The 14,107-nt window shown below is 31.5% G+C and overlaps 1 protein-coding gene across 6 annotated transcripts; it reads right to left on the bottom strand.

Moving 5' to 3' along the window:
* Window positions 1-500: 500 nt before the first annotated feature.
* LOC105560846 (histidine decarboxylase) lies at window positions 501-13,839 on the bottom strand. Of its 6 annotated transcripts, none has more exons than XM_012010315.1 (14): window positions 13,461-13,839; window positions 9,939-9,971; window positions 8,098-8,384; window positions 7,374-7,631; window positions 6,509-6,652; window positions 5,341-5,407; window positions 5,055-5,217; window positions 4,104-4,174; window positions 3,800-3,819; window positions 3,341-3,439; window positions 2,968-3,188; window positions 2,515-2,624; window positions 1,064-1,234; window positions 501-618 (listed from the first exon to the last, which is right to left on the bottom strand). In XM_012010315.1, exons 2-14 carry the CDS (start codon window positions 9,964-9,966, stop codon window positions 527-529), a joined length of 1,731 nt encoding a protein of 576 aa, XP_011865705.1. In that variant the 5' UTR covers window positions 9,967-9,971; window positions 13,461-13,839; the 3' UTR covers window positions 501-526. The 6 variants fall into 6 exon arrangements, with proteins under 6 accessions (XP_011865705.1, XP_011865707.1, XP_011865703.1 ...); XM_012010317.1 differs by lacking the exon at window positions 13,461-13,839 and adding an exon at window positions 10,600-10,754; XM_012010313.1 differs by lacking the exon at window positions 13,461-13,839 and adding an exon at window positions 10,395-10,753.
* Between the last annotated feature and the right edge of the window lie 268 nt (window positions 13,840-14,107).

Here is a 14,107-nt window from a genome sequence, read left to right as displayed (position 1 = left end):
ACCGCCCAATTCGAGCGCGTGGCAAGATGTGACCGCCCGGCGATCGATATTACTATGCGCACATCTCGCCACGCGCTCGAATTGGGCGGTAGGCCGGCCTAAGACAACGATTTTTAATAATTAATTACTCGTTAACTATTACGAAAATTGCAAAATGGTACAGAACTTTTCCGTTCATCTCGATCTGTTCTACCTTCTCAAAAATTTTGTCGGATATGGAAAGACTCACCCTGTATATACAACATAACAAGAATATTCTTATGTCGCCAGCAGTAAGTAACAACTTCAGTGTTTTTACTGACCTTATCAGGCATTTTTAATAATACAGAAAATTTTTTGAGGCATGCCTCAGTGGTCGAATTGGTGAGACGTCCGCCTGGAGAGTAGGGAAGTCCAGGTTCAAACCCTGACTGGGATAATATTTTTCGCAAAAAAATTTCTGTATTATTAAAAATGCCAGATATGGTCGATAAAAACACTAAAATTGATATATACAATATATTCCATGCATCAAAATCATCAAAATTTAGTTTAAGCATACCTGAACAAGATCCATGCGAGAATCCAATGAAAATTGCTTGCCTGACATTAATATTCCGCGAATGCGACGACGTATGGCTAAAAGCAATATGAAAAAGTATATTGCTTAGACTGTCGAAATTTACTTAAGTTCAATTAATCTACGAAATATACTATTAAAACACACACACACACAGTGCATTAGTTACACACATTCATTTTATTATAATATAAATTTTTATTCTGCTAATTTTATCCTCATTTTTCATATCCATGTAAATATGTATATAACTTGATTTCATATCTCATATGAAATAAATATACATTAAATACAACTAATCAATTGTGATCAATTGCCTGCAGTATAAATCGCTTACAACTCGTTCTTAATGCATTAAAATTGCATAAGTGGTTTTAATTAGACAATAGTAATATTAATAAATTTATATAAATATTTTCCCGTAGAAATAAAAGATAATATATATTCTTTAAATAAACATTAATTTATTATAAAATCACATAACTTATAAATATAAGTATTTACCTGGACTGTCTCTCGCCTCAAGATGAATTTTCCCAAACGTTTTCATACATTCTTCAAATACATCGGCTGTGTCATATATTGCGGCAAAACTACCGTTTACGATTTTCGGAGACATTGGCGAATTAGCTAATAGTAAGCTCGATCCAAAATTTTCATTCTTCTGTCGCGTGTCTGCAAGTTATCAAAATGATTACATATTTTTTATAACAATATTAAATATTACAAATTAATAAATAAGCGAGTCAATATAAGTAGTCCATTTCAAAAGAGTCCTTGAAATGAATTAAAGATGACTATTGCAAACGTTAAATAGAGCTTTCCAATCTTTTTATGAACATGTATAAAATTCCAATTTATTTCATTAATTAGATTCATCTTTTTATAAATATTTTAACAAACATATTGGTGTAATTTTTGAAAAACAAGTAAACTTTAAGTAAGCTGTAATTAAATAGCTACGAATTAAAGTACAATTTTTGTTATCGCATCTTTCTTATTTGCTTGGTTAACTCCGTCGAACTTCTACCTATTCCTACGGTTAAAGAAAATTTTTGCTAGGAAGAGACTTTCGGATAGAGACATAAGCGGCAGTTGACGGATATTTTGCATCACTTGACAAATCGCAGTTTCGTAATGGAATAATTACCTTGGAACATACATATGTGACTCAAGTGCATTTATAAAGAAAAATTATGTTGAACAATAAAAATAATTACAAAAACAATTTTTTCATTTTATTTCAAGAACTTTTTAAATGTCCTTGTGTAAAATTCGGTTATGCGAAAATTATTTGTGACTCACCTTTGAGAAGTGTAATGTGTATGGAGTAAACGAGCAATCATGTGTTCATAGTAACGAAAAAGATAAAGCGCCATTGTCTAAGCGTAACAAAGTTATTTATTCAACAGCACTATCACAACAAATGTAGTGAAAAGAAATCAATAATTAAACTTTAAAAAATATAAATGTCGATTTAAAATTGAATTTAATATAAACCAAAAATTTAACGTTACTTAGAATTAAGATTTTCTATTTTTAAATATTATTTTTAAGTATAGACTTTTATAAAACTTAAATAAATAAATAATTAATACATTATACATATATATGTATACACATGTAACGGAAAATAATTAACATATCGCTATGACAAGTCACAAACTATATAACAAATATAATTGTTGTATATTACAAAACTGATATTGTGTTAGTGCACTATTAACAAATGAAATGAATAATTACTATAAACAACAAAAATATTTCGGATTATATGCATGTATATGTATGTGGACAATTTTAATTCGTTATATTTTTGTAATAAAATTACGTATGTAAACGATAAGGTGTAAAATCTTTCAGATATATTTTCTGTGACACAATTTATTATTACATATGGTTCATTATTATCCGTTAAACTGATTGAAGCTGTCTTAGTCTCGGCTTGTTATTACCTGCGAGAGGAACTCTAGCTCGTATAGCTGATTGGGTATTATCACCCAAGATTTCATTAGCGGTACATCGTATTTCTGCCCAATCCCTTAGAATATCTTCATTTGTAGTGCTGCAAGTACCAGATTTTATTGGAGAAAATCCGTTAAGTTAGAATGATCAGTGTAGCAAAAGTAATAAATATATGTATGCATTTAGAAAACGTCTTCCCTTACAGAAATGTAACGACCGGAAACGAAAAAGCACTGAGCAATTACTAGAGTTCAGTAATTAAATTATTGGAAATTACTGATGTACAGTAATTTTCTAGTAATTATTTTGCTTACATACATTTCTATAAGGGCTCTCTCCCTGCCTGACCTCTTTTACCCGTAAGGAAATATTGCAGAGTTTAAAGAAATTGTTTCAAATTCAATTCAATACATGAATATTAAAGAATAAATATGCAGACATACTTTGTCGAGGTAACTGTAAATCTGATAACATATTTTCCATGCAAGGCGGCTGGCACACAATGCAGACGGCCCCGCGAATTAAGCTTCTTTAGCAAACGTTCTGTCAAGGTGTTCTCGCCGCGAAGACGAAAGACCACCATACCGAGATGTCTCAGAGCAGGAATTTCAAAGCGAGCATCAGCCAAAACCAGAGCTTCGAACTTCTGGGCCAGCCGCACGCCCTATGAATATAAATTTCAAATTTATATCATGCGTTTCATATACGTAGCAAATAAAAGAAACTCTAAACAAATTTATAATTCTCTCCCTAAACATCTTTCATTAGATTTAAATTTTTTGATCGAAATATGCATATTTATTTTACATTATTTACCTCTCGTATATGTTTCTGCAAGCCAGTAATCCCATAATTTCTGATAACAAACCACAGTTTTAGAGCCCGAAATCTTTTAGATAGAGGAATCTGCCAGTGCTAAAATTAACATTAATACAAAATATATTATTACTAAACCTACATATTATTCTTTTTAGGAATGTAATACAAGAAAATGTTATAAAACCAAATTTTTCTTAAAAAAGTTTTAGTTTTCGTACTCGACGTTGCCTGGACTTGTATCAAGAATGAAATCAGAAGGAAGAAGTGGAATGTCCAGGTTTTATGATAACTTATATTTTTTAATCCTAAAAAAACTACACAAAATTTGGCTTAAATCGGTCGAAAAATTTAGGAGTTTACAGAGAACATATATACACATATGTAGATAATACCGAGAAACTTTCCATTTTATACATATACATAGATTATGATATTAACAACGCATCTATTACTTACCATAAAATCGATTGCAAGGCCTATTTAAAAAACAGTTTTACATTATTATAAAAGAACATTTTGTACTTTTTTATAACATAAATTCGTAAGGATTAGTTACATTCAAATTATATATTGTCTTTATGTAGATAAATCTTATAAATTTATGAAAAAATTTGAAAAATTTCTGAAACAAAATCTTAAATCTGGGATCTAATTATTATTATATAATAATTAACTTTCTCTAATGGAATTTTACATGGAAAATTCTTTAATGGTTAATTATCAAAGGACCCATTAAGTAATGTTTTATTTATAAAATTACCTGAATTTTCGTGCTTCAAATATAGCGGATCGACATTGAAAGTTCTGTGTAGCGCTTGACTGTTCTTTACCCTTAAACAAATATGTATCAAGAAAGACTTATTGATCTCATTTCTTCTTTGGCCACTTATGCGTATTTATTACATTCGATGAGTATAGAAACTTTTATATGTAGTGCTTCATTTAACTTAATTTGTGTGCAAAAGTATTTGTTTACATTTTCTAGCTTATTTTATTAGTTTCAATTAAAAATTGAAGTTTTAAGATACACGTTATTTACAGAAACGTGAACTATTCGAGAAAGGTTCGCTAAATAGTTATCCTTACAACAATAGCAATGGTAGATTTTCAATTACGTAGTAGATGCGTTTATCAGAGATATAGCATTTTTGCAATCGTATTTCGCAAATTTTCAGGCTTTTGTGGTTTTTATTTATTCGAATAAGATATGTTTTATACAAGACTTGCTTTTTAATTTTATCTTAATAATTGTATGCGAAAAAAGAATACACTCTAAATATATCATAACATAAAGCAGTAAAAATTATCATAAATCATATTACTTCGTACTATCGACTTTAAACGCAATTGAAATAATATTCCGAAAGATTGTGAACTGCGTTCGATCGTTGGAACGGTCTCGAAAGGAAATTGCGGAAGGAATGGAAAAAGATGACCGTACCCTGCAATCCAACTAATAAAAGGAAAATTGAGGGACGATAGAAAATCTTACGAGGCACGTGGCTTGCTTTCTTAAAATTAAAATAACGTGCAATTAATTAATAATATATTTCATAAAAAGTGCAAGCTGCGGTATTACTGTTTCTTAGAAATTACGTAAGTTTCCTAATTAAATTTATATTTATTCATTATGCAAATATTCAAACTACTGTTATAAATAAAAAACTATTAACATTTAGCCATTAAGTCATAAGGAAAATTTTGTTCATACCACATGGCTGTACAATCAAAGTGGACCATAAGCCACTTGCTTGGATTGAAGGCAATGGAATCAGTAAGCTCTATTCCTTGAAGCCAGCCGCGAAATTCCGGACATATGAAAGCGCTACCAGCATAGGCCGCATCGACGTGTAACCATAAACCATTTTGTTGACCTGTAATGACGTAAAATATTCCGGAACTGTCATAACGTTTTGGAACATAAAGTCTGGTGATGAAATTGCTTTGAAATTGACATAGAAAAGTATTAAAGTATTTCAAATAAATTTGATACTCACATATCGGTCCAATTTCCTTAAGATTATCGAAGGAACATGCACCAGTGGTGCCTAAAGTCGCACATACCTATCATAGATAACAAAATCATTTTATACATATTAAGTAAAGAATAAATTTCTTAAATAATTAATGGGTTAAAAATTTTTAGGTTTTCAAATCATATAGAGAGAAGAGATAAATTAAGTTTATTCTGAATTAACCAAAAATTTCTTATATTCATGTGTTGAATGTTATTTAATGTTATAAGAAATATATTTGGGATTTACTTTTCTTGAAAATTAGATATAAAAGATTTAATATCGTAGAAATAAAGTACAAAGCATAGAAACTCATTGTAATAAAATTATATTTAACTATATTTAACCTAATTCGTTTCAAATTCAATTTCTCTCATTAATCTTACGCATATTGTCGTCGCTTCTTTCTCTCTTTTTAAAAACAGAATTGAAGCAGAAACATTTACGTTGTAACACATATTAACAAAATTAATCAATGCCGAAATAACTGACTCTTAATAGTGCAATATCTGTGCTATCGTTGTAAAAAACGTATCATTGGCAAAATAAATCCAGGGAATATTATTATATTGCGGAAAATCTCGATTATAAATATTTTTCATTGTGAACAAAGACTCAAATCAGACTACGAGGCTCCTATGGGACCAACTAGCGTGACGTCGATCCGGCTTTGCTCGCCGAACCCGTGCGTCTGTTACTACTTGCAGGGAATACGTCTATAATTGGCGCACCGGTCCGTCCATACATACAGACTAACTAGCTCTTGCGCCCACAACGTTAGCAGTCGCGGGTTTTGTTATCTTTATATTGTTATTAAATCTGCTATATTACGATTTACCATGACATATATAATAAAAGGTATAAGCTAGGTATAACAAATTCTCAACGAAAGAATATAATCTAATAAAATAAATGATAAAATTTAAAAAATATGTCAATGAGATTATTGCTTATAGATGTGTATGCGTGTATGTTAATATACATTCACGTATTGTATATAAATATATACGTATAATAAACTTAATACAGTTACATATTTAATAAAAATCAAGAAGCCAGCGGTATTAAATGTATCTAGTAAATGCGAAGATAATTTAAAATATACTAGAATATCCAGATTATACTTGAACGAAACAATATTGAAACTTACGAAGAAAGGAAGTAGGCCCTCAGCTCGATCGCGTGTTAATGCCTCAAGTAAAGCGTCTCCTCTCATGCTTAGCTCACTGTCAGATTCAACATATCGCATTCGAACGAGTCCTATAAGTCCAGCTTTTTCCACACTCGAATGTGCCTGTCGATCCAATAAAAATATTATAATATCGAAAAGTCATAAACATCTTTAAATTACAAAAATCGTTAAAAACAGTTTTACTTGTCTTATTCCGCAGATTTTTGTATTAATACAACTATTGATATTTTAGAGATGTTAATGAAAAAACAAAATTTTAACTAATATCTCATAAATCAAACTCTAAAGTAATTCCATTGTTTTTTAAAATGCTCGGAAATTAATATTTATGAGAGAGAGAGAGAGAGAGAGAGAGAGAGAGAGAGAGAGAGAGAGAGAGAGATCTAATATTTATAAAAATTTCAATAATTATGTTCACAACACACATAAATTTACTTATCAGTGAATTACAAAACCAAGCGTTCCATTTCTTTTTATTAATATATCTGCAATGAAATATCCTGAAAAAACTCCAGAAGCGACATACTCCAATACGGATAGTATACATCTCCGTTCATCCACGTAATGCGTCTAAATGTATTTTAAAAAGCTCTCAAAGGAACGCTGAAAGCTTGAAATTTTTATTCACCGCAATACGCAATATTTAACGTTCTCACTCCTATTAGCGTTTGTTATTTCTGTTCGCTACTTTCGCGATTGCTCCCAGCGGTCGCGCATACACTTTTAAATAAAACATCATAGAAATTTTTGCACTCTTACTTAATCGTCTAAATATGTTTGCGAGCACCTTATTTTCAACAAGAAAAAAGCAGCGGCTACAAACCTGATCCGAGCAGTATGCAACTAGTCGCGAATTGATCTCCGTCGCCAAACGATCAGGATCATTCTCCTGCACGTCCCTAATAGCTCTGGCTCTGGCCGCAAGCAAAGACACCAGCGTGGCTTCTGACGCCGTTGTTTGTATGACGCCACCGCCGCCGGAACCGCCCGGTCGATGTAGGAAATCTTCGGGTAGACCGATCATTTTACCTAGCCAGTTCATTACGAGTGTTTCTAGCTCGGTACACGCTGGACTGGAGGCCTATAGAAATAAACATATAAATTCGTATCGTATCAGGATGATAGGTCACTTCAACGGTTTTTAGAGATTGAAAGATAAAAATGGTTTCGATATTAAATTATATGTATATAATCTTCTATCGTTAATTAAATAATTAAAACACATTGACGTGTACGTGAAATAAATTATAAAGGGCATAAATTCCAGAAATTACAATGTGCGTGTATTTATTATAAATTATAAGACACTATGCAAAATGTTGTACCTACTTTAATTGCAAATTTTTACATACTGTTTTGAATCTTACTGAGATAGAAAATATGTTAAACTGATATCATTCAGAAACACTCTTAATTAATTTAATATACAAATTGCAATAATTATTAATTGTTTACACAACAACAAAAGACATTGTTAAATAATACACACGTTTGAAAAGAAATATCGGAATACCGTTGAAAGTAAAACTGGATAAAATTGAACTTACCCACGTGAAACCCAGACAGTTTATTGCGTCGGCCAGCATGTCGCCCAGCAGACTGGCAGGTGAATTCAGGGCCGGAAAGTAGGCGTGCATGTGCGGACTCTGCCAATGCGTCACACCCGGCATGATGCATTTCTCAATGTCGGCGAATATGTCCTCCCAGGGCTCGCCGTCCACGGGGGCCGACGCCGGCAGGACATTTCTCAAGTATCCCGGTGAGACTGCTGGATATACTCGCCGAGAACGGATGTTTGCTAGATAATCGGCGATGTAATCCACCATTTCCTTTCCTGCGCAATTTTCAAATATTTATGATTATTCTAGATCATTGTGCGTACAATGTCTGACGAGAATACTACCACGAGATCCATTCTCTCTTACGATTTACACATCTCAATTTAAAAAGTTTATTAATTTTTTACGTAGAGAAATCTTGGTAACCTATTGATAATATTTTGTGTAAATTTTGTATACTTTTTCCAACTCAACAAACTGTGCGCCGATTATTTGTCAATATTGCAATACAGTTCTTTGTTGAAACAGTAAATACTCAGATCTATTTGTCAATTTAACTTTTAAAGTCAACTATTAGCACGACCCAAGATGGCACTTTCTGCTATTTTATTTACATATTTATGGAAATAACAATTTATAAAAATTGGATAATATATAGAATATTAATTGTGATATCTATATAAAATAAAAATGAAATATATAACAAAAATAAACGAAGGTAAATTTAATTTTACATTTTATAATAATTTGCAAGAGTTACATTGAGAGCCATAAAATGATTACACAAAAATTATGACAATTTTATATTAAATTTTGAACCTTTTCAACATTTTTAGAATACTCCTCTTGACTTAATGTTAACATATTTACCATAAATATCTTAAACTGGAAAATGCTAGTAAATAAAGAATTATAAAGTGTTGATATACTAGGATTTAAAATCGTAATATTAAATAAACTGTAGGAAATAAGTTTGCGAATCCTCTTCGTTTAAGATTTAACACACTTGTCGTTATCTACAACTAAAAGTCATTAAACAGGAACAAAAGATGCTTCGAGAATCAAGGAGCTATTCTGTACTAAAGAAAAGACGCGATTTTTCACAGATTAGACTGCCCCTACTTCATATGTGTGAATTCTTTTGTCTCACGGTAAACGTAATCACTCTTTCTGTTATATGACGTCTCAAACAGAAACAGCATTCTGGCAAATGAAAATAGATAGTTTTCTAAATTCGTTTGTTCAATAATTGATTCTCTATCAAAATTATCCAGAAGAAAGAAAATCCAATTTGTTTTATTTATTGTTATTGGTAACAAATATGAATAACTAGATAATCCTGTATTACAATATAAAGCGATACGCATTGCCAATTCTAATTTACCAAGACAAATGGACAGAATAATCGACTAGGAATGAAATCGTAGAAGAAAAACGAGTTGAAACAAAGCCGTAGCGAGAGATTTAGATTGTAAACGATGTCGCGCATCGGAAACAATATCGCACCTATAAAGTCTCTACCAATTCGACCGGTGATCTCTATTTATTGAAACTGTTTCAGCGCCGTACAATCATTGCCGTTGCTGGATCGCGGCGGATTCCAACGTGTCAATTTGATTCAGATTTAGGTCAGTTGATCGATATATTTATGTTAATCAAATCTTTTCAAACTTTTGCAAAATGTTATCGTACCGACACTTTTACTTTATAAAATTATATAATATGAATTTAATGTTGTAGAATACGAATAACAGCTGACATGTAAAATCCAATAATTACACATATTGCCCAATTTTATTACGCTTATGTGCATACATATATTCGCTTACCATGTTTGCGGTAATCCTCTAAATTCATTTTATCTGTAACAGATAATATAAAACGTAACAATTGTAAACTACAATATTATTAACAGTTCCATTTCACATACACGCTTTTTAAAGATTCTTAAAAAAATTTTAGAGCGTGTCTTCTAATATAATATTACGTACAATAATGTAATATTTAAAAAAAATTATGTTAATCAAATCTTTTCAAACTTTTGTGAAATGTTATTAATATATCGATTATTTTCTTTGCTTTAAGAGAAATGTTAAAGAATCCTTTTTGTTGTAATTGATTGACATGGATAATCGAGTAGTGCGCCAACAAAAGACTCTTCTTCCAATAAAAACAGCTAAATGTCAAGTGTGATTTTTTTAAACTATACATGGTTTTAGTTTGAAGAACATGTCATGAAACTGCAAGAGATTTCGGTGTGATAAAAATATAATAAATTATATTACAATATATGACTTATAACGGTCTGAATGATTCCTTTATAATTGCGTATTGATCGTACGTTATCAGTAGCATGTGACAATTCCTCGTCAATTCAAGTCACAAAAATTATTGCACACTGATCTAAACTCGTTGCGTGCTCTCCGACTTATTATTATCACAAATCGGTGTTGTAAAATTGCAAAAATCTAGGGGCAAACTTGTACAAACACTTTCCCAATTACTCGATAAAGATACACGGAATTCACTCACGACAAGGTTTTTACATAGACACTGCCGAGGCGCGATTACAACACAACGAATGATGTTGACCTAATACAAAAAATCGCGATGCGAGTTCGCTGCTAATTTCTACGGATTCATCATCGATCGCGCGTTGGCGTCACATAAGTCGAGCTTCTTAGCGCAGGCGATCCGTTAAGATTTTCGTTTGGCGACACTGAGCTTTAGTCTTGTAATATTTAGATTAATTGTATCTCGGAATGACGTCACCTAGCGAAAAATTAAGTTAAATAGTAAGATTAAAAAGTAATAATCTTGAAAAAACAACGCTAATATTTATATGTTTATAGTCTCTTTACACATATTTCGATAATACGCATAATAGAATTAAGCTCAAGCATACAGATGCTAATAATATTATTATCAATTACATATAAATACGCAAATTGATATCTTTTATCGCTTCATCACAATTATGCCTATCGGATTATCTTATTTTAATATAGCCACGGATACCAGAATAATTATTTGAAATAAATTGATTTTAAAACATTTGTATAAAAATCTTTATCTTCGTATCAAGTCCAAAATCTCTTATTAATTATTAATTAAGGAAGAGATAAATATTCCCGATAGGTGGATCTCTGTTTATAACATTGACATTTAATCAGAAGAGAATTCAATCATTATAATTCACTTTGAACATTCGATCGTGCGTATTTGATCTGCTATTACAGTGCAGTTTTCGGCTTTGTGACGCTGTAATCAATTTCATATAGACACACAATGCAATGCAAATTTTCTTTTATGTAGAATAATGCAATGATTGCAAAAAGTAGAAAGAAAATTTTTGTCATTAAGTATGTGTTTTTTACAATTTCTCAACATAATATTATAATCATTGATATATTTGTATATCCATTGATGTCACGAATACAGAACGCTGCAGTATCTTTCCATAATGAATGATTGAATCACTGCGCACTTTTGATATAGAAATTGTACACGACACTATAAAGAGAGTCACATTACGGCGACAGATCTAAATCACAGTTTCGACAAGACGATCTTAGCAGAGACAAAAAGAATCGCGAGATGAGCGTAGAAAATCGAACTGGTCGCAGGCAGCAGCGAGGATCTAAAGCCAGAATGACGCCCGGCGATATTAAAAGCTCGTCCTTCCTCTGTTTCCGCTTCCGACTTTTGTAATTTCCCGTAGCTTTCACTGCCGCCGAGCGGTTTGCTGAGAGATTTATCCGCGACGCCGACGCCCGCGGATTCTCCATCAGTGATTCGCGATTCAACAAAGAAAATGCCAGTTAGGCATTTGATAGCGACATGATAGCGGTACTATCAAAACGCTCTGACGATTATCGAGTAATCTGAAGCGTGCTCAAATCAAATCGAGTTCACATTTCATTAATTCACATAGGGTGTTGCAAAGTTAAACGATCAGACTTTGCAAATATGTTCTACAGTATTAGAAATAAGAAATATGTTTTATAAACATTGGTACGAAAACTACTTTATTAAGGTAATTACAATAAAAATTAAACGTAAATTCATTGCTGTTGAATTTTTCAGCAACACAAGAGAACAAGTCGATATTTTTGTAATCTGTTTAGTTCAGCTATGTCTCTATATCATTTGAAATGATTGACTATTTTCGGTATCATTTATATCACTCTCAAAATATGTCAAATACAATTTTGCATCAAAATGCTACAAATGTTGTCAAATGAAGAGCATGTAGATATGACTTATGTAACTCGAGCTGTTGAGAGAGAGAGAGAGAGAGAGAGAGAGAGAGAGAGAGAGAGAGAGAGAGAGAGAGAGAATCTACAACATACAACTTATTTGTTGCATTGCTTGAAACAATTGTTATTATAAAGTTCAACACAATTGAAACTTTTCTGTTTTAATAAAGCAATTATTATTGATACGGGTAAATCACATGTTAAAATGATACTCACATAAATGATATCTGTGCAATACGTTTCTTCCACAATTAGCACCGTCTATCTCGATCGAAACAGACTCTCTTCCGCAATTAATTATTCACTTCTACAGTCTCAGATTAAACCAAATTATGTCCACATAAAGATAGTGATGAATCTACTTTCTTTTGCAAAATTGCGTTCAATAAATACATTTCTCAAATGCACGTAAATGTATTTTATTTTATGTGGATGTATTCTACATGTTTTCTACATTAAACGATTACGATATTTCTTACAGAGCATCTGAAATTTTAGATCCTTAGTTATTACGGTTACCACTACTAATATCATTTCATCTGGATAAAAATTCTCCATATTATAACAAAATAAATGTAGAAAAATCGTTGCTAGTGTTAAATTATAAGAGTTTATACGGAATTAGGAGATTTTGTATGTTCTTTTAAAACATAAGTATCATTTTAAACAATATTCACAAAAGTATCAAACCAAATGTATCGAAATGATTTGTATCAGAGAAAGTTGATTGTGCTGATAAATTATTTGTATTGTCAATTAGACATGAAGTTTATTATTGCAAAATTGTTATTACGATCATTATAAAATTATTTTTAACTTAATGGAAAATATGTATATTAGTTACGTAGTAACTTATGTCTTTGCGACCACTTTATAAGAACAATGATGCATGATAATGAAAAAAAAACAGAACTGTTACTTTGAAAAGTAGATTTCTATTTTTGATATGTTATAATATTCATAATAATGTGATTAAAAAAAGTGTCATAATCAACTGTGTGTTTAGATCTGAAATGCATATGAAACTAGTTCATTCTTTGATGAGCGTTAATTTGATTAATATAACTTATTAATTTGGTTTAATCAGCTGACCTGATAGGAAGTCCCACGTCAATCACTCTCGTGACGAATTGAGCTGGAGTTGTGTACTTGAAGTAGCACAATACCGAGAAATACCGTCGTGGTCACCCGTCGGATGTTCGCTCCCCTTTTCGTCCTCGAGGATATATCCGCGGCGGAAGCGAATCGGCAGAATGCGTGTCGCTCAACAAGTGGCTGCCTTTATATAGCGGCGCGCTCTGCGTACAATTCCTCTGATAGCGCAAGCGTAACGAGGAAGCCGGGAACGATGATGAGTCCTGTGACCACGATTTACTGCCCCAAGACACCACCCACCTAAGAAAAAAATAAGTTTACACAATCTTAAGGACGTTCCACAAACACAACGTAAAATAACACACAATCCGTATCTAATAATAATATAAAAATGTTAAGATATTTTAAAAAAATGAAATTTAAGCAATAAATATAAAAAATAGTGTATTCAAAACTTGTATTTTTATTAGCAACGTAACTTACTACAAAAGTTAAATTATTTAGTTTTATAAGAAAATCATATTTACATAATGATTCGATATCTCTTTTTGCATATGATACCTTAAAAAATATTCCTCTATACATGTAAGCGCTATTCCATTAGTAAAGAAATAGGAATCCAATATATAGTCCGAAAAGAGCGT

This window comes from Vollenhovia emeryi, unplaced genomic scaffold (assembly GCF_000949405.1).
Source record: "Vollenhovia emeryi isolate VEMERY1.0 unplaced genomic scaffold, V.emery_V1.0 DF939219.1, whole genome shotgun sequence".
Lineage (NCBI taxonomy): Eukaryota > Metazoa > Arthropoda > Insecta > Hymenoptera > Formicidae > Vollenhovia > Vollenhovia emeryi.
The sequence above is the reverse complement of the archived record's forward strand: the minus strand, read 5'-3'. Positions and strand labels throughout refer to the sequence as shown.